The 27,830-nt window shown below is 36.8% G+C and overlaps 1 protein-coding gene across 3 annotated transcripts in view; it reads right to left on the minus strand.

Moving 5' to 3' along the window:
* Positions 1-27,830, minus strand: part of LOC307160288 (uncharacterized protein) — a 46,848-nt gene that overhangs the window by 4,355 nt on the left and 14,663 nt on the right. For 2 of the 3 annotated variants that reach the window (XM_079874256.1, XM_079874258.1), the window contains exons 3-4: positions 18,808-19,282; positions 11,295-11,397 (exon numbers count right to left, since the gene is read on the minus strand). In XM_079874256.1, coding sequence (XP_079730382.1) covers positions 11,295-11,397; positions 18,808-19,282 — 578 coding nt within the window. Of the gene's footprint in view, positions 1-8,917; positions 8,987-11,294; positions 11,398-18,807; positions 19,283-27,830 lie in introns of all 3 variants that reach the window. The other variant, XM_079874257.1, reaches the window with a different exon arrangement.

Consider the following 27,830-nt stretch of genomic DNA (forward strand, 5'->3'; position numbering starts at 1 on the left):
GAAGACAATTTATGGAAGCAAAAAAAGCCCAGTCTCAAAATTGACCAGTGCCTGAAAAAACAATAGTTTTGCCTAAAGTGTTTATCCTTGAAATGTCTGTAATTTCTTTCTAATCATATTAAAGGTACACTATGTAACCTTTTTGTTCAAAATTAACTATTTAAATAATGAGTCAATACATCATCAGTATTTCTTCCAAAACATGTTTTTGTCTTACTGTGCGTTCACACCGGACGCGAACAGCGCGTCAAATTCGCGCCTGCCGCGTCTAGTTATACGCTTGACCACTTTGTGTGCATTCGCGTGTCAAGAGCGAAATTGACGCGCGTAAAATCAAAAGTTTGAATCGAAATTTACGCGCGTCAGAGGCGAAAGTTTCGAAACCTGTTGGCGGCCATCTTTTTTTAGATGTTTATCTAGCATTAGCATTAATCGAGAGAGTCACCGCTCGTATATGCTCTGGAGAGCAGAAACAGCAGCGTAGTGGACATCGTCGCTGTTCTCGGGTCCACCAAACCCTCCGGAGGGTTTCAGGAGTTTCACAATTTGCTCCAGGAGGTAGGTTTGGTGGACCTAACGGTGAGGACGCTGACGAGGAAAGCGTAGGCCGTATAAGCCTCGGCCTCGAGTGGTGGTCGCTGCCTGACGAGCCCGCGCTGTACAGCCCGGCGCGAGGTTCACCCTCGCCCGCTCCTAATCTGTGATTTATTTTTGTTTTGATAATAAATGGAGCTGCAGCCTTCAAAAATGAAACCTGTCCTGTGATTTTTTTTTTATACACTAAATTGTGTTTGTTGTCTTTACATTAGATTAATAATGTTTAATTAATAATTATATGTTTCATATAATCTAGAATAGATATGGAATAAATAGCATTCAATACAAAATGAGTATCTCTCATATATTGAAATCGAGTTTTATGTTTTTATTTGCTTTGTGCATTTTAGTCATATTACAAAATAATTTATTGAGGCCAAACATAAAATAACATTATAAACTGTCACTTCACCACGTGACAGCAGCATGCAAGCAGGCTCCTGATTGGTTAACGCGGCGCGAATTGACGCAGAAGTTCAGATTTTTCAACTCGGGCGGCAGACGCGAATTCGCGTCAAACGCGTGAATACACAAATAGCACTAATAAAATCATTCGCGCGTAACGCGCTTAACGCGCCAGACGCTCAATTCGCGTCATTCGCGAACTTGACGCGCGAATGAGGCGAATTCGCGTCTACCGCGCCGCGCTAAACGCCTCATTCGCGCCGCAGGAATTTTTTACGCGCGTAACGCGTCTTTGCATTGACTTAACATTGAAATGACTCGCGCCTGACGCGCTAAACGCGTCCGGTGTGAACGCACCATTACCCTGATTCACTGTGGTAAGTCTATTATAAGCGCTTACATTTTAGACCAGTCGGGATTGTTTTTGTGGGAAATTGCGTATAGATGTCACTCGCCAATTTTTTATTTTTTTCAATGAAATGAATGTACTATATTTTAGTTTGAAAATGTTTTTTTCTTTCATTTTATGATACTAAATTATATTTACACTGTATTTATAATCCATTTATTCACTTTTTGAGCATAGACCTAAAAATGTCATTTCCAACTTAAACTGCGATAAATCTTGAATGCTTTGGAGCACAGACTAAAGACGACACTTGGCAGATTATTGCAAAAGTGAAAAATGTTTTAAAAAGTGAACAAAAAAAAAAAAAGTTAATTGTTATGAAAAATGAAATAACAGAAATACTATTTTCAATTTTTATATGAAACATATATTTTCAAAAACACGTTTTACTCTAAAACTGCAAGAAAAAAACAAATCTATAAATCTAAAATTGTGTTCCAAATTTGAGCTTGATATCTCAAAAAATTAGCTTTCAGTCAGATTTTGTTTGGATGCAGTACCAAACGTTTCCACTAGATGAAATTAGTCTCCCATTAATTTCCAATGCCGTCGTTTTGACCATGAGGAGCACAAGTGTGACTATTTTTTTCAGGACAATTGACCCTTTTCGTATCATATCCATAATTATTTGTGTGTACTCATAGCAAGTGCTTTACTAAGATTCGTACCATTCCGGTGAAGTAAAAAAAAAAAAAATCTAAAAAATAAAAAGTCAAATTTTTCAGTAAAAAAAAAAAAAAAAAAAAAAAAAAGAGCACCAGAGAGTTAAACAAATGCCAAACAGAGGAGCATCTGCTGGCAAAAAGAGATCGAGACAGAGCTCGTAATAAAACAAGAATCAACATTGGAGAACGTTTGGAGATGGCAAGAACTGAAGGGTTTGAAATGTTGTAAAAGCGATGCAGAGATGATGGTGTTTTTATCACTCAACAGGAGTAAAGTATTTTATTGAACAGATAAACTGCCACACTCTCTTCATTGTAAAGCATTATTGTGAAGGGTCATGTCATCATGGTTGTTGTAGCGCTGTGCTGGAACTTATTTTCCAGGAAGTACAGTGTCCATTAATGGGTAAAGTTACAGTAACGTCTTCAGCTAGTCAGCTTGAGATCCTTTCCATCTCAACCGGTTATATCTTTTAAGCCTAGTGGTGAATGTTTTACGAGCAGTGGATTAATCATTCATCCACACAGACACACACAGCCAAAGCACATCCAGAACAATGTTCTTCCACAAAATGCATGCAGTTTTTTTTTTTACCACTAGAGGGCCAAAAGTTACATAGTGCACCTTTGAGCTCTACCGCGTCTGTGACGAGCCGTTGATTTCAGTGAAAATCATAAAGCCTGAGTTATGAGAGATGAATCGATGAAGGAGCATGTCACTCACCGTTGGCAGCTCTGGTGTCGTGATGTTACTGGTTAAGGCTTGGCCGAGCATGTTAGTGGAGCAGCGGTTGGAGGCGGTGGAAACTTTCAGGAGACACGCTTGTAGTCATGTTAGTAAAGTGTCCTAGCAAACACATTGGTTTTCATGCAATCAGATTTAGTTGATTACGGCAAATCCAAATGATTTGAAGCATGTGCTGCCGTGACCCACAAAGGCGTCATGCGACGAGGAATCAATTTTCCTTGATCTTCTGAGATAAAGGAGCCTGGCGTACAATGAAAAACTGTACACAGTATGTGCATCAACACATGCACACACTGCCCGCATTTACACATCAATGACGCCTAGGGTGTTCAGAAACACACTGTTCATTTCAAAGGATCAGAGAGAGGCTGGACAAATGCTCATGAAAAACCTCAGGGTATACAAAAAAAAAATTCTTATCAATAATAAAAAAGTATGATATGATCCCTTTAATATTTTCTGAATGTGCCATTGTTTCCCATGCTGAGCACAAGAATGGTAAAAAAAAAACGCATGCAAAGACACGCAGACAGGAAGTCTAGAGTCAGAAAACCTGTTTAATTTAACTTTCAGTTTAAAGTATAAAGAGCACTTCTCGCCTCTCTTTTGGTCTACTTTGAATAATATATTCTGTTATTTGTTCAAGTTACAGTCAATCTCTTCTAAATTTACCTGGGACAGTCTATTATTACTACAACGAATCATGCGATTATTGCGAAAATTGCATTAATGCATTATAGAATTGCGTTGAGTTGATATCTCTATGTACCGCCAGGGTCGTGCATTATTCAGAAATGATGAGCGTCAGATTATATGAATATAGGTTGTAAACAATTGTATACGAAACTAAATTTTAATTTAAGGACGTAGAATTAAAATGGAATAGTTTTTATTAATACGGTAATTTTTCAGAATGAAATGCCCAGAAACATGTTCTCATATAACATTTTAAAGGTGGTGTAATGTTATCAGCAATCCTAACAAAAGTAATTTAACTAAATACATAAATCACTAGCTATGTTTCTATTTAAAGTTCAGAATTTAACTTGGAATATTGCGTAAAACATTTGCGAATAAAGCAGCTTTTCCATCCCATGTGTTCAAGAGAACCAAACCGCCACTCCCTGGGAAATTGCCACAAAATATCTGTAATAAAAATGGATCATGGATTTTTCCTCCATCATAATTGACTTGCGTTTTAGAGCGCAGGAAGATAAAGGAGCGCACAGATGAAACGCAACAAACATGGTGTTTGGGAATGCAATGCTGTGAGGAAATAAACAGAATAATTCCGATTAAAGACTTTGGCTCAAGCATTTCAGAATGATCAAACACACATGCGAGATGCTGTGACGTGATTGATCCGTTGGTTACTCCAGTTATCCAATCACATCCTCTGTTGAGGCAAAGTCACGTGAGTTTTTTTGTTGTACATCGAGGAATTTATTCAGTAAATGTGTTTTCATCAAAGTTTATGTGCATGTCTAATCGGATGAATGTATCCGCCTCAACTGAGCGCAGTTTTTAATGTGCATAGTTTGGAATATTGGCGTTTCCAGCCAGCATTGTTTATGTGATATCCCAAAATGCTCATAAAATAGGTGGATGGAAACATAGCTAATGATTAAATCACTGGAAAATGGATGTTATATGGTACTTTTTGACGAAATTTTGATGGCTGTTTATTATTTTGACAGTACTGAACTTAGTTTATATAAGTGCTTCTAATCAGAAGGGGAAAATATTCTACATATCAGGGAATAAAAAGGTGAATTTTGTGAATTTCAGCACAAAATTCTGTGAGGCGTGTCGAATTCGACTCAAACTCGCTCTCATTAATTAAAATGGGGACAATTCTTAAAATGTGAATTTTGCCTCACCCTGATATGACCTTTTATTAACGGTATCATTTTACAACTCTTTTTTTGGATTGGATGGAAGTAAATGTAAGGTAATGCAAAAAATATTTGGACACCCGACCTACATATACAAATGCCTGCAAGTCACTGCATCATCTTGAATCATCTTGATAACAAAATACCAAAACATGCGCTCAAATGCCACTAACTTCCTCGTCTTCATCATTTTTGTTCAGTGACTTTGAACCAGAGGTGTTCTGGTGATTTTTAGTGGATGTATGAACTATGAAGTCAGTTCTCCTCAGGTTCACACAGGTGTCCAGAATCACATTAACTATAAACATGATCAACTAATGCTTCAAAATCATTCTTTTGAACAGACACTTGCCCTGATAATGACAATTCAGACATTTTAAGTGTGCAGGCGTAAGTGTCCAAATACACTCTGAGGCCACTGCATGATTATTAATACACTCTTTTAATGTACACTACCAGTCAAAAAGTTTTGGATCGGTAAGATTTTTAATGTTTTTAAAAAAAGTCTCTTCTGCTGACCAAGGCTACACTTATTTGATAAAAAAAAAAGTAGTAGTAATATTTTTAAATATTATGACAATTTAAAATAACTGTTCTCTACGTGAATGTATAGTAAAGTGTCATTTATTCCTGTGATCAAAGCTGAATTTTCAGCATCATTACTCCAGTCTTCAGTGTCACATGATCTTTCAAAAATCACTCTAATATGATGATTTGATGCTCAAAAAACATTAATTATTATTATCAGTGTTGAAAACAGTTGTGTACAATTTTATTTTTCAGGATTCTTTGATGAATTGAGAGTTCAAAAGAACAGAATTTATTTTAAATAGAATCTTTTGTAACATTTTAAATGTCTTTACTGTAACTTTTGACCAATGTATTTAATCTATGATGAATAAAACTATTAATTTATTTTATTTCTTTCCCCCACACAATAAAATTAAAATTATTGCTGAGCCCAAACTTTTGAACGGTAGTGTTTAATGTTACAAAAGCTTTCCATTTCAGATAAATGCTGTTCTTTTGAACTTTCTATTCATCAAAAGAATCCTGAAAATAAAAATGTAAATAATTGTTTTAAACACTAACAATAATAATAATAAAAATGTTTCTTGAGCATCAAATCATCATATTAGAGTGATTTCCGAAGGATCATGTGACACTGAAGACTGGAGTAATGATGCTGAAAATTCAGCTTTGATCACAGGAATAAATTACAGTTTACTATATATTCAATTTTATTTTTATTTTTTTAATAAAATAAATGCAGCCTTTGTGAGCCGAAGACTTCTTTTTAAAACATTAAAAATCTTACCGATCCCACACTTTTGTCTTTTTCAACTTTCAAAATTTTTAGTGTTATGTTATAATTAAAAATTAAAAGTTATGTATTAAAAGTTATAAATTATTTTGATTCACATACTAATTTTGCAAAAGTAGCATCATGTGTTCTCCATCAAAAGCAGGTTCTCCGACTTTGGCAAATTACTGTACATCAGGATGGCTATTAATACCCATAATGCTCTGCTCATAATACACAGGCCTTGATGTGTGTTCAGTGACCTGCATCTGTGAGCATGTGTGCGTCACAATAATGAATCCCTTGAGCTCTGTTTCTCTGCGAACGCTTTCAGACAGATGCAGAACACATACAGCCACTCTGCTTTGTGAAACACAGCCCATCATTTGACCAGGAGGACACCCTAAGTGGAGACCACTGGACAGTCCACAGGTCAATGCAGTCCACAATGTGCAGAAGACACAGTGATCTAGGACACTATGAAACAGCTGGATCACAGTGTTAAAGGGATAGTTCACCCAAAAAGGATCATTCTGACATTTACCCACTCTCGTGTCATGCCGAACACATATTATTGGCTTTCATTCATGGAGCTCAGATGATGTTTGGGAGAATGTCCAAGCTTCTCTCTTCCAGGCTAGCTATGTAGCTCCAAAATGACAAATAAATAAATAAATAAATAAATAAATAAATAAATAAATAAATAAATAAATAAAAGCCATGAATATGCTTTAAAAAAAACAAAAAACTAAAATGTACCTTTACAAAGAAACAAAGAAATTAATAAACAGTGACTTTACAAAAAAAGTGAATCAACAAACAAATGAATAAACTACTTTACAAGAACAGACTTTACAAATAAATAGATTAACAAAGTGACTCTACAAATAAAAATAAATAAAACAAATAAACCGTAACTTTACAAACAAATAAAATAATAAATGGTGACCAAAATCAAACAAATAATCATAGTAACTTTACAAACAAATAAAAGAAGAGTGACTTTACAAAAAATAAACAAATCAAGTGAATCTACAAACAAATGAATAAACATCTTTACTAAAACAAACAGACTTTACAAATAAATATAAAATAAAATAGTGACTCTACGGGAAAAAAAAAGACTTTACAAACAAACAAGTAAACAAACAGTAACTTTACAAATAAACAAACAAACAAACAAACAAAAAACAATCAATCAATCAATCAATCAATCAATCAAACAAACAAACAAACAAACAAACAAACAAACAAACAAACAAACAAACAAACAAACAGACCTACAAATAAAAAAGGAAAATAAATAGTAATAAATATAAATAGCACCTTAAATAAACAGTGACTTTACAAACAAACAAATAAACAAACAGTGACTTTACAAATAAACAAATAAACAGTGACTTTACAAACAAATAAACAATTAAATAAACAGTGACTACAAACAAATAAACAAGGACTTTACAAACAAATAAATAAACAAACAGTGACTTTACAAACAAATAAACAGTGACTACAAACAAACAGGGACTTTACAAACAAACAAATAAACAGTGACTTTACAAACAAACCATTAAACAAAGTGACTTTACAAACAAAAACAAAACAAATAAACGGACTTTACAAACAAACAAACAGACTTTACAAACAAACAAACAAACAAACAAACAAACAAACAAACAAACAAACAAACAAACAGGGACTTTACAAACAAACAGGGACTTTGCAAACAAACCATTAAACAAACAGTGACTTTACAAACAAAAAAACCCAAATAAATAAACAGTGACTACAAACAAACAGGGACTTTACAAACAAACAAACAAACAAACAAACAAACAAACAAACAAACAAACAAACAAACAAACAGGGACTTTACAAACAAACAGGGACTTTGCAAACAAAAAAACCCAAATAAATAAACAGTGACTACAAACAAACAGGGACTTTACAAACAAACAAACAAACAAACACAAACAAACAGTGACTTTACAAACAAATAAATAAACAGTGACTACAAACAAATAAACAGACTTTACAAACAAACAAATAAACAAACAGTGACTTTACAAACAAACAAATAAACAAAGTGACTTCACAAACAAATAAACATTGATTACAAACAAACAAATAAACAGGGACTTTACAAACAAACAAATAAACAAACAAACAGTGACTTTACAAACAAACAAACAAATAAACATTGACTACAAACAAACAAATAAACAGGGACTTTACAAATAAATAAATAAATAAATAAAATAGCGAATTTACAAAGAAATAAAGACTGTCTAAAAATTAATGAACAAATAAATGCGACTATAAATAAATAAATAACTAAATAAATGTGTGTCTCTACAAATAAAAATAAAATAAAATAAATAGTGATTTAAAAATAAATAAATTGTGATTTTACAAATGAATAAATAAACAGACTTTATAAGTAAATAAATGTGTTGACAAACAAATGCATAAGTTAATAGTGACTACAAATTTTTGTATAACTAAAAAAAAAACTAAAAAAAAAAACTGAACATTACAAATAAATAGTGACTTCACAAACAAACAAACAGTGAGTACATGACAGAATGTCATTTCTGTGTGAATAAATACATACAATAGTGACTTAAATAAAAAAAAAAAAAAAAAAAAAAATAAGGACTTGTGTGTCTTTACAAATAGAATGACCGAATGTCATTTCTGGGTGAACTCTTTCTGTAAGTCAGCATGTCAGGAGCTGTCAGTGGCACGGAGGGCACTGAATAAGGAGAGTGAGTGGAGGGGAAGATATTGGTGTTACACCCTGAGAGTCGGCAGCACAAGGTGATGGGGGGGGGGGGGGGGGGGGGTGATACTGTGGGGGTGTCAGGGGTCAAACTGAAGTAAACGATACCTTACCAGAGGTCTGACACAGGCATACTGCCTGGTGCTGTTTAAAGAGCGGTAAAGTCATTTGTCAACTCTATCCTGCAAAGATAAAGGGCAGGAGCAGAGGATATTATGTACATACCGTCTCTACAGCCACACAGATGCACACTAGTGACTTCTGCAAAAGGGAACTGTTGAAATCATCTCAAATTTACTGAATTTACATGCACATTTATGAGAAAGCGAGCTCGGTTTTGACGCCGACATTAGCATCTGCTACCTGAGAATAACTGAAAAGAAAACCTTCAAGCTGGGCAGTTCAGTTAGCAATACTTACTACAAAGATTTAAAAGTCAGTTTTAAATTAGACAGAACTTGCTCAAAATGTTTTGGTGTTGCCTGACAATCTACATTCACATATCTGCTTTTTTAGTTCAGATCCTCCACTGCTCAATCTGCATGTGTTATCAGGTAAACAAACCGCACCCAGAGTGAGCCTGAACCTCCAGCAAACCCTGAGAGTCTGCTGCAGATAATATGCAGAGTGCTTAACGTGTGTGTAGCCTCCTTACACACACACACACACACACACACACACACACACACACACACACACACACACACACACACACACACACACACACACACACACACACACACACACACACACACACACACACACACACACACACACACACACACACACACACACACACACACACACAGCCGTGGGGTGGCTGGAGGAGGTACACATGGCCCAAATGAGGGGGAGGAACAAGAAGTTTCCGCTCACAACAGATCTATACTGGATATGGACTGAACTACCACATTCAACGTAGAGTTTCATCGTTTTAACAAAACGACTCCAAGCATATAAGAGTCTAATAAAAATAATTCTGTTTGATAACATTAGTTATGAACTAACTACAAATGAAAAACAGTTCTAAAGCATTTCATCTTCTTAGACAATCATAATCTCAATATTTACTAAATTATTATTATTAAAATGCACACAGACAATTCACGTTTGTGTGTGTGCGAGTGTGTGTGTGTGTGTGAGTGAAAGCGCGTGTGTGTGTGTGAAAGCAGCGCATTAATATAGAATGTGATTAAACTGACTGCAACTACCTGTGTGTTAAACAGTTTTAATGCACACCTTCCAGCCAATCAGAATAGAGTATTCAGACAGACCATGGTATATTATTACTTAATGGACCTGAGCTAACATGATCCAACAATGAACAGTAATTTTATTAATTAACATTAGCGAAGAATATTAATAAACACTGATTAACAGATTAACAAATATATTGCTCATTGTTAGTTAATGTATTAGCTAACATTAACTAATGGGACCTTATTGTAAACAATAACTAATAATAATTGCAAAAACAACAATACAAATAATAATAATAACAATAATAACTACTATTATTATTGCTATTATTATTATTATTATTATTACTACTACTACTGTTATTATCATTACCATTAATAATAATAATAATAATAATAATAATAATAATAATAATAATAACTATTATTATTACTACCACCATTAATAATAATAATAATAATAAATACTATACTAACAACAATAACTATATAAAATAAATAAATAAATAAATAAATAAATAAATAAATAATAAATACCATTATTATTATTATTATTATTATTATTGTTGTTGTTACCATTAATAATTAATAATAATAATAATAATTATTATTATTATTATTATTTTAACTACCATTATTATATTACCAATAATAATAATAATAATAATAATAATAATAATACCTACTATTATTACCATTAATAATAATTATAGAGTATTATTAGTAGAAGTAGTAATAGTAGTAGTATGACTTAACAGAAGCAGAGCTATGGCCAAGATCTGATATATATGCCTATTATCATTATTAATATTCTATGTTTTGTGAATAGAACTTAATTTATAGTTTTAACCTTTTGTTTTTACTTCATCATTATACTATAGGCCTGTGCTGATGTGGTTTGAAAACCTTTGGTCTAGGTCGTAAGAAAAAAAGAAAAAGAAAAGAATAAAAACACCTCTTCAGGGTAGACTGAGTTTGTTAAATGGGAAAATATCGTCCCTGGAACTCAAGTGATGAAACCTGGCACAAGTCCTTTACTGTAGGCCTCTAAAATATGCACACGTCGGTTGCATACAGTATTCATAAACACCCGAGAAATTCAACACTGCTGAGACTAAAAAGTGTCATTCTGCATACTTCATCCACACTACACACTTCAAATGCTGTTTGATTCAAGCATTTCTAGATATATATGAAGTACAAAACAGTGAACTGTTGGTTTTGCTGCTGTGTGTTACTATGAGATGCGCTTGTTTCTGTGGATGGATTGAGGGAGAAGGGAAACACTGACCTTTGCTCCTCTTCCATCTCTTCATTGGTCATTCTCTTCTCAAACTTGGCGGTCCTCTTGTTACCGGTCTCGCCCTCCTCTGCCACTAAAGCAGCTGCAACATCTAAAGGAGAGGACAGCACATTTAACACTGACAAATGACAATAAGAGGAGAACACTAACAGTGAGGGATGCTCCTTTTCCTCTAGAGGATTTCTTATTTTTTTTTTTTTTTTAAGAAAGCTGCTTTTAACTGAACAAAAATACAGCTAAAACAGTAATATTGTGAAATATTATTACAATTGAAATTAACTGTTTTCTATTTTAATAAATGTTAAAATGTAAATGTATTCCTGTGATCAAAGCTGAATTTTCAGCATCATTACCCCAGTCTTCAGTGTCACATGATCCTTCAGAAATCATTCTTCTAATATAATGATTTGATGCTCAAGAAACATTTCTGATGATTATGCAATGTTGAAATCAGCTGTGCTGCTCAATATTTCTGTGGAAACCCATGACACTTTTTTTTTAAAGATTCTTCGATGAATAGAAAGTTTAAAAGAACAGCATTTATTAGAAATAGACATCTTTTGGTGACCATGTAAACGTATCTACTGTCACTTTACTGCATCCTTGCTGGATAAAAGTATTAAAGAGGACCTATTACGCTCTTTTTCAAAGTCTGTGTCTGTTCTCTACTAGAACAGGTTTTCATGCTTGAACGTTTAAAAAAAACAAACACATTATGTTTTCTCATATTCTCCATTGTTGCAGCACCTCTCCCCCCAGTCTGTCAGTAACGCTCTGTTTAGTTCCTGTCTCTATGAAGCCCCTCCTTCTGAAAACACTGTGCTCTGATTGGTCGGCTGGATCAGTGTGTTGTGATTGGCCAACCGCTTCAAGCCTGTTTGGGAAATGTCCCGCCCCTTACCATAACCACGAGTTTTAACCAAGCGTGCTGCACAAGCCCTGAAAAGTGAAGCCAAAGCGTCTCGATCGCCCCCCGGTGACTGGTCCTAGTATAGGTCATAAGCCCCGCCTCCTCGTGTTATTCAACGGGACGTGAGACCAACTAAACAATTAAATTACACTTCAAATATCTTTTTTCCAAAGGTGGTTTCTTTCATTTGCTGTCGTTTTTATCACGCTGATGTAAGTTCAAGTGTCTTTCAAAAATAGGTTGGTTTTTAGTTAGTTACGTGATGCGGTGGTGTAACGTCATGATTGACAGCTGTGATTGACAGGTTCTCTGTCACTGAAGCACCAACGGACATTTTTTCGGGATCTTCGGAGGACTGAGGAGATTGTATTTACTTTATTTTAACAAGCCTCTTGTCGTACTGCAATCAATTTTTAAAAAAGTGTGCAGAATCCACTCTCCCTGCAGTGTTGACTTCGCGGCTTTACTTCCTGCTCACGACTGCGCAGGTCTGGTCCCGAGATCGCTACTGCGCAGACTCAAGTTCCAATATGTCAGCGCCATATCGGGACACTGGCGGCTTCAGTTCTCACCAGTGGAAGAGAGCGAAGGGGCGTCGTCAGGGCTGGACTGGTAATCTGGCATACCGGGCAAATGCCCGGTGGGCCGACGTGCTTTTTGGGCCGATAGGCCTACATCTCATACTTTTTTTTTTCTTTTTTTTTTTTTTAAACGGCCCATAAAACTCGTACATCGGCGGCCCATTCGTTTTGTTTTGTTTAATTGACGGCACTGGGTTAGTGCCGGTGTAATGCATTGGTCAAAAAAAAGTAAGCGTTAGTTTTTTTTTCCACTGACAGACCGGCCCATGAAACGCGTAGATCAGCGGCCCATTGGTTGTTTTCTTGATTGACACTGTGCTGGCCCAATCACAGCTTTAAAAACCTCCCCCTTTGGGCTTTGAGTGAGCGTGCAGTGTCAAGTGTGTATCTGTCAAAATAGTCTGAGAGATGGAGAAGTGATGCAAGGAATGTGCAGAGAAATAGCGTGTAATAGAAATAGCAGACGCTGTAAAATGTGTCACAATATATATGTTTTCTGCAGCAGCATGACCTTCATCAGCTCCAGTGGCTGATAATGAGGAGGATAGTATTAGTGAGTGAGGAGGATCAGGAGAGAGATGAGAAAGTGTAACGTTAGAGTCCGCGCGCGGTAAGCAGAACTACTTTCAAAAACACTTTGGCTATGAGTGTAGGAACCCATTACCCAGTTACGCATTATTTCCACATCTGCATAGTTGACGAGTTGACTGCATAGTTTTACAGAAATTTACTAGAAGTTTAATGAGACGCGTTTTTATCCATGTTTTCCGCCTAAATAAAAGCTTGATGCAGTTTCCGTCAAAATAAAAGATCATGTGCTGATCTCTTTCAAGTTTAGAAATTAGTACAAAACTAATTATGAAAGTTTTCTTTATTTTTCAGTGCATTTGTTTTACAATATATGGCTATTAGGCTACTGTCATGAGATTAATATTATAACTATTATTATGTAGTAGTGTAATATAGACAGATTTTTTCTGTGTTATATTTGCACACTGAATATGGGTTGGAGCTTTTAATTTTGAACCCTCAAACTGCACCAGATTGATGAATTTAACATTAAAATGCACAAAATTTTCTTAGGGGGGAGCATGCCCCCAAACCCCCGTAGAAAGCCACCACACCCACCACAGTTTTAACAAAATTCCTGTGAAAAACACTGGTATTGCTATGCCAATGCAGCTTATAGCTTGTTTTTTGGATGCATCGCTGTGTATTAATAAATGACAATTTTGTACTTTTTTCATCTGTTAACTCTCACTCGTTTATACTCACTCATTACATGGCATTAGTGGGTTTAATGAATAGGAGTTGAACAAAAACATATTTAAGGGCGTGGAAAGATGGGTGGTGTTTATGATCATATATAGTGGGCCAGTCTGGGCCAAAATGCCAGGGCCGATTTTCTGTCCCAGTCCAGCCCTGGGCGTCGTCCATCTTTTTTTACAGTCTATGGTTTTAGCACACTACTAACTAACTCAACCAGGCCCCGCCCCTTTATTTTGAGTATGCCTTGGGGGGGAATTATTTAAATGAGGGATATTGTGACATGTTCGTTCCCGGAAGAAAACTCCAGACTGCTACCTTTTTTCCTGCCAATGCAAGTACATTTTTTTATAGGTCGCACTGGTGCCATTACCACATTACCCAACTGATAAGAGCTGCCATTTCTGTTGTAATATGAAAAACATCAAACGAAACTAAAGTGGAACAAAACCGCCCTACTCCTTTGAGCTGCGCAGCGCGGACCGTTTACCAGCTCTGAGCAATGATTGACAGCACAGCGCGAGCTCAGAACAGGTTTACTCGCAGGATGATCTCGATCACATGACACCGTTACTACACAGCATTTGAATTCGCCGCAGTGTTAATAACATCGCTGCGAGATCAAGGGGGAAGCGTTCAAATTCAGCGCAGAATTCTCTGTTATAAACCATTTCAGATCAAACAGAGCTGATGTGGAAGCCATTGTGCCATGAACGAACAAGTTATAGAAGGCTTTTCAATTCACAAATCACCAAGTATTTAATGTAGTAACACTAACTGTATGGTATTGTGTCAGAAATAGTTTTTTACATTATATGTCAGGGTTCATGCAACCTTTTGAGAGTGAAATTCAAGCACCGTTCAATGGCTTTCAAGTGCTTCACATTTTAATATTAATGTGATTTTTAATGTGATTTGTAAAACAAAGTTTAATGAGAAATAGTCCTCAGATGACATGTCAGTAATTTATAGCAAAACATCTAGCGTTAATTCGATCTCAAACAGTTTCATTTAAAGGGGGGGTGAATTGCTGTTTCATGCATACTGAGTTTTTTACACTGTTAAAGAGTTGGATTCCCATGCTAAACATGGACAAAGTTTCAAAAGTTAAGTTTCCGGTTTGTCACAAGTTTTGGAAAGTTTTTTTTCGAGTATGGCTCTGTCTTACGTAAGATAGAGCGGAATTTCCTTATATGGGTCCTAAGGGCACTTCTCCGCGGCCGCGCGCGCACTCGCAGACCAGAGAGAGAAGAGAGCGAAAGCAGTACGTTACCTCAAAGCGCTCTGCTCGGCTTTAGGGAAGTCAATGTCACCAAAGAAGTGGGTTTTTGGTTGGCAGGGCAAGACAACCCTGCACAGATTCCCAAAGAACCCAGCGTTAAGGGAATAGTGGATGGAGTTTGTTTTTTCGAAGCATCAACGGAGGTTGTGCACGACTCTTTGTTCCCTGCATTTCGACGATGATTGTTTTATAAACAAAGCCCAGATCGACTTATTTGCAGATCGTCTAATGCTTAAGGATCGAGCAGTCACGGTGAGTAAACTACTTCAAATGTCTCTCTGTGTTGTTGTTAGATCAGTTAGCACAGCTATAGCACACCGCCCACACGGCCCGCCCCCAGCCGCTCGGTTTTTTCCGGAAAGACTCGGTACAGCCAATCTTTAACTTATAAATATAATAAAACTAAAGACGTTTTGGAGATATGAAGGATGCAATACTACTCTATAGGTACTCAAGATTAACAGGAGATTGAGTGAAAATGAGCATTTCACCCCAACTTTAAAAGAAGTTATTCCTTCACCGTAACATCATAAACCAACGTGGTTGAAAGACCAATTTGCAACAATACGGTTTCGGGAAACAGTCGTGACTAGCTAGTTGATTTCTTCAACGATGTCTATGGTAGTTAAACAGCGAGTTACGTCGTTGTACGCGAAACGCACCCCAGTTCAGTATGATACTATAGAAGATCAATGGTTCTCAGATCAAAGATCACGTTATTGTAGTTAATAAAAGTTAATTTAATTTAATCTCAATTCAAGCTCAGTGCTTTACTGTTAAATGTCCAATTAACAAACACGCAATATTATTGGTAACTGCACTCATTAATGCAAAACAATAGTCATTTTATGATTAAATTAACAATGATTAAAAATCCCCCAGCACCCCATCTGTAGAAGTTAGTGGCACCGGTGCTACTGCTCTCAAGTGTTAGTCTGGAGCCCTGACAATGGAGGCGTTTCAGGGAGTTCAGAAACAGTGCGCACTGATATAGAGAAGACCAGAACTCATGCTGTTTTCATGCTCAAACAGCAACATTACACACTAAAAGTTGAACACGGGGGAAAAAAGCAGAAAAGGGCCCCTTAACATCGTAACTTTACTGACTCAAAGCATAAATTCTCCTGTCTAAGTGAGCTTCAGAGAGGAACGCACTTCATCTGTGTGCAAATGGAAGGTGTTAAAAGTGTCAGACAACAAGACAGAAACTCTTACGTGACACTGTGTCCGGTTCCTAACCCAGATTATCAACCTACCAGCCTAATCCACTTGCAGGCCTGTCAACTTATTGGCGCTGGCAGCTAGGAAGTCTTTATATTAATTCCAGGATAAAGGTTGTTATGTACATGCTGTTGACGGCTGAAGCCTGTTTCACACGCACCTCCTATCTGCCGTATCTACTGCTGAATCTGGGTCTGTTACTGTTATAATTCATAAACTGACATGTTTTGGCAGTGGAAACACGGGTCCTTTGCGAACTAGGGTTATATCTGAGCACACCCACTGACGTCTGGATGTAAACACAGCAGAATCTGCATCCTAGAGGCCAATGTACCGCTGGGAGAACAAAGAAAGTGTGTGACCGGGACCCAGTTACACATTGGCGTCAATTTACAGCCACAGAGCACAAAGAGACAGTGTGTTTGAGTGGGTCGCCCCATGAGTGTTTATCTCTGCCAGCACTCACAGCCCCGCTCTGAAAACACTCGCTCTCATGGAGTGTAATAAAAACATGCTGCTCACGGGCAGACATGACGAGAGCAAAATGAAAGACTGCAGAAAGAAAAAGGATAAATATAAATGCTTTCCCCTCCAGAATATGCATTTCTTAGAGGAAATGGCTCCTTGTCAAAATAGAACGACATCTTATTTTATTAAATTTTCCTCTGACGCATCTCATTTGTGATCAGATTTTCGGTAACACTTCACAATAAGGTCTCATTAATTAATGTTAGTTAATGCTAACATGAACTAACAATGAGCAATGTATGTTTTAAAGCATTTGTTAAACTTTGTTATTGTCAGTTGTTAGTTCACAGTGCATTAACTAATGTTTCCAAATGCAACTTTTGATTTTAATAATGCTAGTTCTGTGTTAGCAGAAATACGATTTTAAAAATCATGACAACAAACCAACCAAACAAAACTAAACAAAATACACAACTGAACCAAAATCCAAAAAGGAGGAAATCAAAATGAATGAAAACAAAACCTTTAAAAAAATCCTAAAACTAACTTCAAACAAAACTAAATTAAACCCCCAAACAAAACAAAATCAAAAACAAAAACCCAAACACTAACCTCAAACAAAACTAAACCCCCAAACAAAAAAACAACAAAAAAACAAACAAAAAAAAAACTCAAAACTAACCTCAAACAAAACTATACCCCCCAAACAAAACAAATCAAAACCCCAAAACTAACCTCAAACAAAACTATACCCCCCAAACAAAACAAATCAAAACCCCAAAACTAACCTCAAACAAAACCCCCAAACAAAAATCAAAAATGACACAAAACCCCAAAACTAACTTCAAACAAAACCTCCAAACAAAACCAAAAACACAACCCCAAAAATAACCTCAAACAAAACAAAACTAAACCCCCAAACAAAATCAATCAAAACCCCAAAACTAACCTCAAACAAAACAAAACCCCCAAACAAAACAAATCAGAAACACAAAACCTCAAAACTAACCTCAAACAAAACTAAACCCCAAACAAAACCAATCAAAACATACATTATAAAAATAAAATAAAAATACATTTGTTCCAGTTATCAAATGAAAAACAATTCTAAATATCGTCCTACACAGAATCAGTGAGAACTGTCAGCAACATTCGACTACACTTTATTGAAGGTGTTCTTGTTACTGTGTAATATTATGCAAGTAATATTAATAAGGATTCTGGTTTGGTATAAGGTTAGTTGCAGGTAATTGTGCATAACTTACTGTTCTTCCGCTAGCAAGTTCATGTAACATGTTACAAGGACACTGTAGAGTCAAATGTTACCCGGCATACTTTACAGGGTTTCCTGTTCTTGCAAAATGGTGGGATTGTTAGAAAACATTATTTGTATCGAAAAAAGAAGCAAAAACGAACACAGTTTTTGATATAGATTAAGGGTGAGCGCTGCCATCCGAACCCCAGTGCGCATCAAACAAGCAGACCGAGACTGCGGAAAAGGTTCGACTGAAATATGAATGCAACACGGACCAAAGCCATCTAAACTAAACAACAACAGGAGGTGATGTAATCAGATGTGACCGCATTCAGCCCAGAGCACAGCATTGTTTTGTCCCGTCGCAAAATATAAAAGCAGTTTAATTTGTCTTTAGGTTTGGTGTTAAAAATGACACATTGTGCGAACCAGGACTAAATGCATAATTTTCTTTTCTGAACAAAAGATCCAAGAGAAACAAAGTGTGAACACACCCTAAGAGTGCTGATGAATCATACCATTATTCTCCAGGACCTCTGGAAGGGATTCGGCCGGTGGCGAGCTCTCGGGGACGGGCACAGATGCTGCTTCAGGGGCGGGGGCGGATGGTGGCTCTGGGACGGGCGCTGGTTCAGGGGTTGGCACAGAAACAGGTTTTGAGCTGAGTGGTTTTTCTGGGGCAGGCACTGATATTGGTTCAGGGGTGGGTTCAGATGCTGGTTCAGGGACGGGCACCTCTGGGACAGGTTCAGGCACTGGTTCTGGGACAGACTCCTTTACTGGTGCAGCCACTGGTTCTGGGACAGACTCCTTTACTGGTGCAGCCACTGGTTCGGGGACAGACTCCTTTACTGGCTCTTCTACTGGTGCAGCCACTGGTTCTGGTGATTTGATGGGAACCTGCTCAGGCACTGGCTCTTGCACTGGGACGGGCTCTTCCACAGGTGCGGATTCTACGACTGCTTTGGATACAGGCTCAGGCTCTGGAGCTGCCTGTAGAAATCAGAGGTAGAGCAGTAGAATAATAGTCATTTTATCTCATTTATATGCATCAGTGTCAAACACAGCTGATAATAAAATTGAAGGTATCAGGGCTGCACGATTAATCAAAATTAAACTGGATTTTGCAAAGGCTGCGGTTTTTTTATGAGCAGTTTGTCAGTGAAGCACGGCTCTGTGATCAGTATAAATGCTGCTCCTGAAAGTCAGAGCGCGCTTTCACGCAGACACGTTAAATATGCCCCACCGCAGAAATATGATAACGCACATCATTCCAGGAAATCCCTATGGGCATCATGCTATCTGTAGCTGAACAAACAGAAGATTGAAATGCTTTGATTAAACATGACTAATAAACACATGACTACACTGTAAAAAAGCCAACTTACTGAAAGTTCTCCAAATAAACATAAAACAGTAAAATGAACTGAGATATTTTTATTGGAAGTGTTCATGCATCATACTAAGTTGATTCAACAAATTCGTTACTTAAATGATGAAAACTTACAATGTTTTGTTGTTCAAACTAAATCGTTTTAGTTTTCATTGAAGTCCGCGTTTTTTGTTAGCGCGTGCGCAGTTTGAACCCTGAACGCATGCGCAGTGTGAGACTCGGCGGTTAGGTCTCTGTCTGCAGCTGGTGAGAAGCATAGACGGATGAGAAGTCGGTAGCAAAGCGCTGCCTTCAATTCAGCGTTTCTGCAGAATCACTGGTATGTATTAATCATTTTTATAATCGACTGTATGTTATTTGTCATATATGATGTTTTGTGCTCTTCCCAAACTGATGGCCTGATGTAATTCACCATCACTGTTACAGGCCGCTGTTACATCACTACCAACTCTGACCAACTAATACTGGAAGAGGCCAATGCTGATGTTATCCTGCCTATTCAATCCAGCGTTTCCAAAGAGTCACAGGTATGTATTAACGACACACTGACGGGAATATTGCTCTTTGTGTTGTTTACTGTTACCACCGCACCGGCGCTCTCTGGAAGACTACATTACCCATCACTGCCTAGAACTACAGCAAACTACGGCAGCTCAAATAGCTCAAAATACACAACACGTTGAGTTTTTTTTTTTTTTTTTTCTCTCTCGTGGTGACTCTCCCTGCATTCCAAATGGCATAATGTTATGTATTTTAAAAATAATATTTTTTTATTGTGAATAATTTTTTTTATTTTAAAGTAATTCATTAATGATTTAAGTAATAATTGATGTGCTATGTTAGACATTTTTGAAGTAGAAATCCGTTTTGAAAGTTTAAAACACTGTTAATTACAATTACTAGGTTAGCTGCAGTGATGCGCGGGTTGATCCGAAATGAGCGGGTGCCTGCGGTCACCCGCGGTTACCCGCGGTTACGAGTCATCCAAAAATATTTTTAATGATATTCGGGTCGCGGTCGGTCGGGTCGTTTGTAATAAAGATGCCAATTAAACCTTTGTAATTTATACAAGAGAGCATATGAGCGGAGTGGAGCGGTGAGAATCTCCGCTCATCATCGCTCACGGAAATGTTCGCTCCCCCGCTCAAAGCTACATCAGGCCGCTCCGCTCATCATCGCTCAGCGCTCAACGCAGTTTGCTCCGCGCTCCACTCAAATCGCCCCCCGCTCGCTCCAAAAAACGAAAAAAAATAAAAAAATAAATCTACATGTATATAACTTTTAGCTTAGACCACAGCCTTAATTACCTCCTAAAGAACTAATGAGCAACAACAACATTTTTCAAATAGAAATGTTTTATTTCAAATATACAAATTAGACCTATGTAAGAAGGAATATAGCCTACGTACACAAAGTCCTGTCAAATTAAACGAATAAATGGGCCTAATAATATAAATAACAATTATATAAACAAAAATATAGCCTACATACAAATTTTAAAAGTAAATTTAGCCTACTATTAGGCCAGAATTTTGATAAGTGAACTTTTGCGCAATGCGCACGATTAAAATTTAAATGGGCGTATCCATTGTACACACAAACTGCTGTAAAATAAAACGAATAAATGGGCCTAATAATATAAATAAAATTTATATGAATATATATAATTTATTTATATGAAAAAATATACATTAACGTTTTAAAAGTAGGCTAAATTAGCCTAACTATTAGGCCAACATTCTTATAACTGAACTTTTGCGCAGCGCGCAGGATTAAAATTTAAATGGGCTTGTATCAATTGTTTGAATATTACGCTATATTTAATTTACTTTGTTACAGGTTACCATATTCAATTTGCTAACCTTTTGCTTTCTTCCCAGCGTGTTCACATCACACTGCATGTTTACGAGAGATGTGTCTTTTTAGATTCCAAAATGAATCTTTACTGACTGGAATGATGTCTCCACATTCGTTTTCTTCTACCACATTATAGTTAGTTTTATATTATAGTAGCCTACACCTGTGACTTCTTATTTTCCTTTTTGAAGTAGCCTACTTTTTGAACTCCATTATTGAGCCGAGTTTTGACTTAAAATAGAATCCATCTTGCAGTCATCAACAGTGGACTGAGTCAGGCTAGACTGAGCATGCTTCAGAATCGTGGTGTGCGCGGAGCGAAATTGGAGCGGGAAATAGGGCGACGCTCCGTCCTTTTAAAAATGCCGCTCTGCGCTCTGTCCAAAAATGCGGGTCAGGAAGCGGGTCGGGTACAATATTTTCTACTTTTCTTTTTGCGGTCCGAGTTGCGGGCGGGTTAGTTGAAAACGTCGGTCGGGTGCGGGTTGTTTATACATTGACCCGCGCATCACTGGTTAGCTGAAAGAAATATTGTTAAAAAAAAGGTACAAACTAAGACTTGACTTGGCCTTTAGGGACTTGAACATGTCTGGTATTTATCATTTTTATAATCAACTGTATGTTTTGTCATATCAAATGAGATGTTTGCTCATTATGTATTTACACTAGTTGAGGAGTTCAGAGAGAGATGGCCTGCCACCTGCACTTTTTCTAAAGGATGAGGTAAACCATTTAATAGCAACTGTTAATATTATTATTTTTATTTTTATTATTATTTCTAAAGATTATTATTAATTATTATTTCTTTAGAACATTTTAGGAATACTTATAGTAGTAAAACTTTGATTCTAACTGACTCGTTTTTTACAGATCTCCATGGAGTTTTCGTGTATCTGTAACGTCGACCATGAGAATCTACTTTGAATGAACACATATAGAGAGGAAAATAGTAAGTAAATAACTTTATAATATCAGTTATCAATATCATAAACTTAATTATGACATCAGTCTGTTTTTCATGCAGTTGTCAATTGGGAAACTGTATATGATTTATTGACAAATTTTATGATTTTACTTTTTTGATTCCACTGTATGTAAAAGAGCAATCTGTACATTCTTTAAAAAAAATCTTTGTTATGGACCGAGTCATATGGATTTGGAATTACATGAGGAAGAGTAAAAGATGACAGAATTATCATTTTTGGGTGTGCTGTATACATTTAACTCCCAAAGCAGATCCCTATGTTAAATTATTAAGAGTTAAGGTCATAGTGCATCTGCAGATTAAAATAATTTTTTTTTTTTTTTTTCCTTTCTTTTTAGGTGGGTGACATTACCACACGTCAGAAAACAGATCTTGAGGGATTGCCACTTTTCCAGCATGAAAACTCTACAAGTTTACCCAGGATGCCTCTGGTAAATTACCATTTCATTTTCATTTCTTGGTCATTTTTTTAATCTATTTATGTTTTACATGTATTCAGGTTATTTACACAACAACATAAATAATAAGAATGCTGTTGTTGTTATTATTTTTAAATTTACACTTCAATTAATACCCCTATCTCATGAATTATTCTCCCAGGATACTGATCCTTTAGACCACGGCACCAAAGATGTAGAGATCTGAATCCTTACTGTGGCCGAAGATGCCGCTGTTACATCCCTACCAACTCTGACCAACTAATACTGGAAGAGGCTATTGTTCTTGAGGACATTACAGATCTACCAGCAGTATACGCTTGTTCGGACTCATGAATGCACTGAATATGGATTGATGATGACTGACTTTTCATTTTTGGGTGAACTGAACCTTCAGGCTAATGTTCTTTAACATGCATTGGTAAGTACCATGCATTGAGTTAACAAATTCAAGACTTGCTACGATAATGTCATTGTTGTGCATCAGACACAAACTGTTTAAATAAAAAAAGTTATCTGACTCGTGTTATGGTCTGTCTCTTATTTAATTAAACTATTTAAATAATATATAATAAATCAATATAGGCCTATAAGATAATAGGCCCATTTGTGTTCAGCCAACTAAAAATACTTTGTTCTGTTATTCATTAGCTAAACATGACTATTTATGTTGAAGCAACTTATGATTTTAACGTAATCTTTTTAGTTGCGTGGACTTCAGTCCCTGTTTGTGGAGTTTACTCAAAAAAGAGCTTGCGATAAGTTGCCTTATTTTTTTAAGTTGACCCAACTTTTTTTTTTTACAGTGTATGACAATGTATGATTTATCTGAGTTCTTCAGGCCTTCTTGGGTATTTTCATGATAATAAAGTAAATTTATACTTCAATGCTAATCGACATAGCCTTTACCACTGTATCAAATACTATGAAATAATATGTTGTATGCCTTATTCTGTGTAAGAATTGAAGTGAGTTTGGAGTAAAAACATGTTATTAAAAGTTGTCTTTTGTTGGACAAGAGGTTTGGAAAGTTTCTTTTTTTTTTTTTTTTTTTTTTTTTTTTTTTTTTTAAAGGGGGGGTGAAATGCTATTTCATGCATACTGAGTTTTTTACACTGGTAAAGAGTTGGATTCCCATGCTAAACATGGACAAAGTTTCAAAAACTAAGTTGTACGTTTGAAGGAGTATTTTTGTTCCAAAAATACTCCTTCCGGTTTGTCACAAGTTTCGGAAAGTTTTTTTCGAGTATGGCTCTGTCTTACGTAAGATAGGGCGGAATTTCCTTATATGGGTCCTAAGGGCACTTCTCCGGTAAGATCGCGGGCGCGCGCGCACTCGTAGACTAGAGCAAGAGAGTGAAAGCAGTTCGCCATCAAAGCGCCCTGCCCGGCTTTTGGGAAGTCAATGTCACCAAAGAAGTGTGTTTTTGGTTGCCAGGGCAAGACAACCCTGCACAGATTCCCAAAGAACCCAGCGTTAAGGCACCAGTGGATGGAGTTTGTTTTCCTGAGCATAAACGGAGTTGTGTAGGCTAACTGTTAGACTGTTTGTTCCCTGCATTTCGACGATGATTGTTTTATAAACAAAGCCCATATCGACGGATTTGCAGATCGTCTAATGCTTAAGGATCGAGCAGTCACAATGATAAAGGTTCGCGGTCGTGCGTTGGAACCGGACGGTGAGTAAAACTGTTTGTTGAACAAATGTCTCTGTGTGTTGTCACTAGCTTGGCGCGTTAGCACACAGCTTTAGCTTCGCCCACAGGGCCCGCCTCCAGCCGCTCGTTTTTTTCCGGAAAGACTCGGTACAGCCTATCTTTCTAAAGCAAGCAAAACAAACCCCAAAACAAAACTGAACTTCAAATTAAAAGTATTCAAAACAAAACCCTGAAAAGCCAAACAAACCACAAAACATAACTAAACCCCAAACAAAATGGATTAACAAAACGGATTATCAAAAAGGCAACCCCCCCCCAAAAAAGACTGAACCCTAAACAAAATCAAAATAACCCAAAAGAAAGCCAAACAAAATAAAATATAACTAAACCCCCAAACAAAAGGAATAAAAAAAAGCAACACACAAAACAAAACCACACACAAAAAAGCCCCCCCCCCCCCCACAGAAAAAACAAAACAAAAAACAAAATAACCCAAAAGATAGCCAAACCACAAAACATAACTAAACCATAAACAAAATGAACAAAAACCCTAAAGTAAAACAAACCCCGCTCCAAAAAACTAAACCCAAACAAAAATAAACCCAAACAAAACTAAACCCTAAACAAAACGAACATAAAAAAGAAAAAAGAAAAGAAAAGAAAAAAAGAAAAGAAAGCCAAACAAACCCCAAAACCCAAGAAACCAAAACTTTCTGTTTCTATGTAGAAAAAAAAAGTTTGTTTATAATGTGGAACATTTAAAAAGCTCTTGTCTTCTACTTCATGTTAGCAGAAAGAATAATATATTTTTTATTAATAATATATTTTTATAAACATCCCATCCATACATTGGGTACAGAATACTTCACAACTTTGAAGCCACTGAATTCAAACCTTGATCTCTCTGTAGCCAACAGAGCTGAGGGGAATAGAGTATCTGTGTGACAGCTGTCATCTGCAGTCGCTCCAGCCTTAACATGCACCTGCTGTCCATGACAAGGGGACAAAGCTTGTCCAAACACACAGCACTGCTTCTGCTGGCCATGAATGCTCTTAACCCAACCACTTACATGCACATTAACCCAGCAAGAAACAGCTGTGCAAGCCTATAAGTGACTTCTCAACCATTCACAGGGATTGGAGATTTGAGTGCAGAAAGAATGAAGTGATAGATTTCATATGCAATACAATTGAGCTCTGGAAATATGAGTTTATTAATCCTGTAGCCAGACCGATTTTTTGTATTTTCTGCACTTTTCAGGTTTAATCATAATACATGTTGCTGAAATGTGGCTGAAAGCATAATCAAAGCATACATTTTTAATAAGTGAACATTCAAGGCTGCTAAAATTCTTAAGTGTGGACATACAGCATGTCACAGAACACAATGGCGTCGCTAGTTTTTCTAGGGCAACTAGTATTTCATTTGGCCCCCTTGGTAGAAAACGCAGAATCGCAGACTTTACTCAGTCCCACTTTTCTCCCAACTGGCAACGCCGAGGCACACACATACTATTGTTAATCAAACTTACTAAGGATTTGAAACCCATACTAATACTACCATACTCGGTAACATGGCCTTAATCGTACCGCAGCACCATTTTACACCATACAAGAGCAAAGTGGATACTGGATTGAATTGGAGTCTGTAGGGATTAAGGTTATCCAGAGAGGTTAAATTTAGGATTAACTGTAGATTTGTGCCATTATATGATTAGGTGATTCAGAATGTCAACAACAAGCTTGGTGAAAGGGAATGACAAGAAGAATGAAAGTAATACTAACAGAGCTGCATTTCCTATAGAAAAAAATAAAAATTAGTAGTGTTTCCCCATTCAAAACTTGCATTCCTGATGTTTTGGGTTTTTGGGTGGTTGCCTAGACCTTGGTGTGAATTTGCTGAGGCATTCTGAATGATGCAATGCTCTTGGGTTGCAATGCTGTTGCTAGGGTGCTCTGAGTGGTTGCAAGGGCATTGCTATGCAATTGCAAAAATATTTTGAGGTATCATTAGTGTTGCTTTTCAGTTGCTAGGTTATTCTGAGTGGTTGCCAGAGTGGTGCTATGCATTGTTACATTATTTTGAGTGGTCGATAGAGCTGCTGCGCATTTGCTAGGCTGTTCTGAGTGGTTGCCAGGGTGTTGCTATGCATTGTTAAGATATTCCGAATTGAGTTATTCTAGCAACACCATGCTGTTGCTAGGGTGTTCTGAGTGGTTGCCAGGGTGTTGCTATGCATGAAGGTATTTTGAGTGGCTGATAGTGCTGCTGCACAGTTGCTAGTGTGTTTTGAGTCGTTTCCAGGGTGTTGCTATGCATTTATTGCAAGTATGCAAGTATTCTGAGGTGTTAGTGTTTCCATGCAGTTGCTATGATTTTCTGAATGGTTGCCATGCTAAGGTATTCTGCAGTTGCTAGGGTGAAATGAGTGCTCAGTCTCTGGTATTGTGGCCAACAGATATGGCTCTGGTCCCTCCTTCAATTCAAGTCTGAGGAATTGTTTTTGTGCATTTTATTGTCCACCAAATGAAAATAATGAATGGCTAAACATGACAAGACAGCTGCTACCAGAATAGCAACTCCATTCCCTCCCTGAAACCAAACTGTATTGCAAACAGAATTTTGGCAACCGCTGAACACCAGCAGATGGTGCATTCCATCTTGCACAAACTAATTTCTGGTGTGTGAGGGTAAACCCTCAAGTTGAAATGGTGATGATCTTGTTTTCTACCAGATTCAAGAGCAGAGAAATTAGTCAAATGCACCGAGCACAGCAGAGTCAAATCCAAAAGGCCAGTAATTAAACTATCAAATTCACAGATTTTTAACCCGTTTTGTATTGCTACAATGTCCGTAATATATGTAAATGAACAGTGTTTACTCTTTCTCTGTGTTACCTGGACAGAGACATTTATATTCAACAAAAGGGAAGACAACAACCCTTTTTCTCCGTTTTCTCTAGTCAGGTATCTCCAATTTCAAAAGATTTTTTGCATTTTTACCACAAAGACAGGCAAGTTTTATTGAAAACCCATTTGTGCTGGCTTGTATCAAGCCATGTTTGGGTCAAATATGGACAAACCCAACCACTGGTTTAAAGTAACCTAAATTCAAATGATACATTTTTTTTTTTCATTATTTACTTTCCCAAATGTCAATGTTTTTTTTAATGGTGGGATCCTAAAACAATTATCCACGAGAAGCTAATAA

The sequence above is a fragment of the Squalius cephalus genome (genome assembly GCF_949319135.1).
Source record: "Squalius cephalus genome assembly, chromosome: 1".
NCBI lineage: Eukaryota > Metazoa > Chordata > Actinopteri > Cypriniformes > Leuciscidae > Squalius > Squalius cephalus.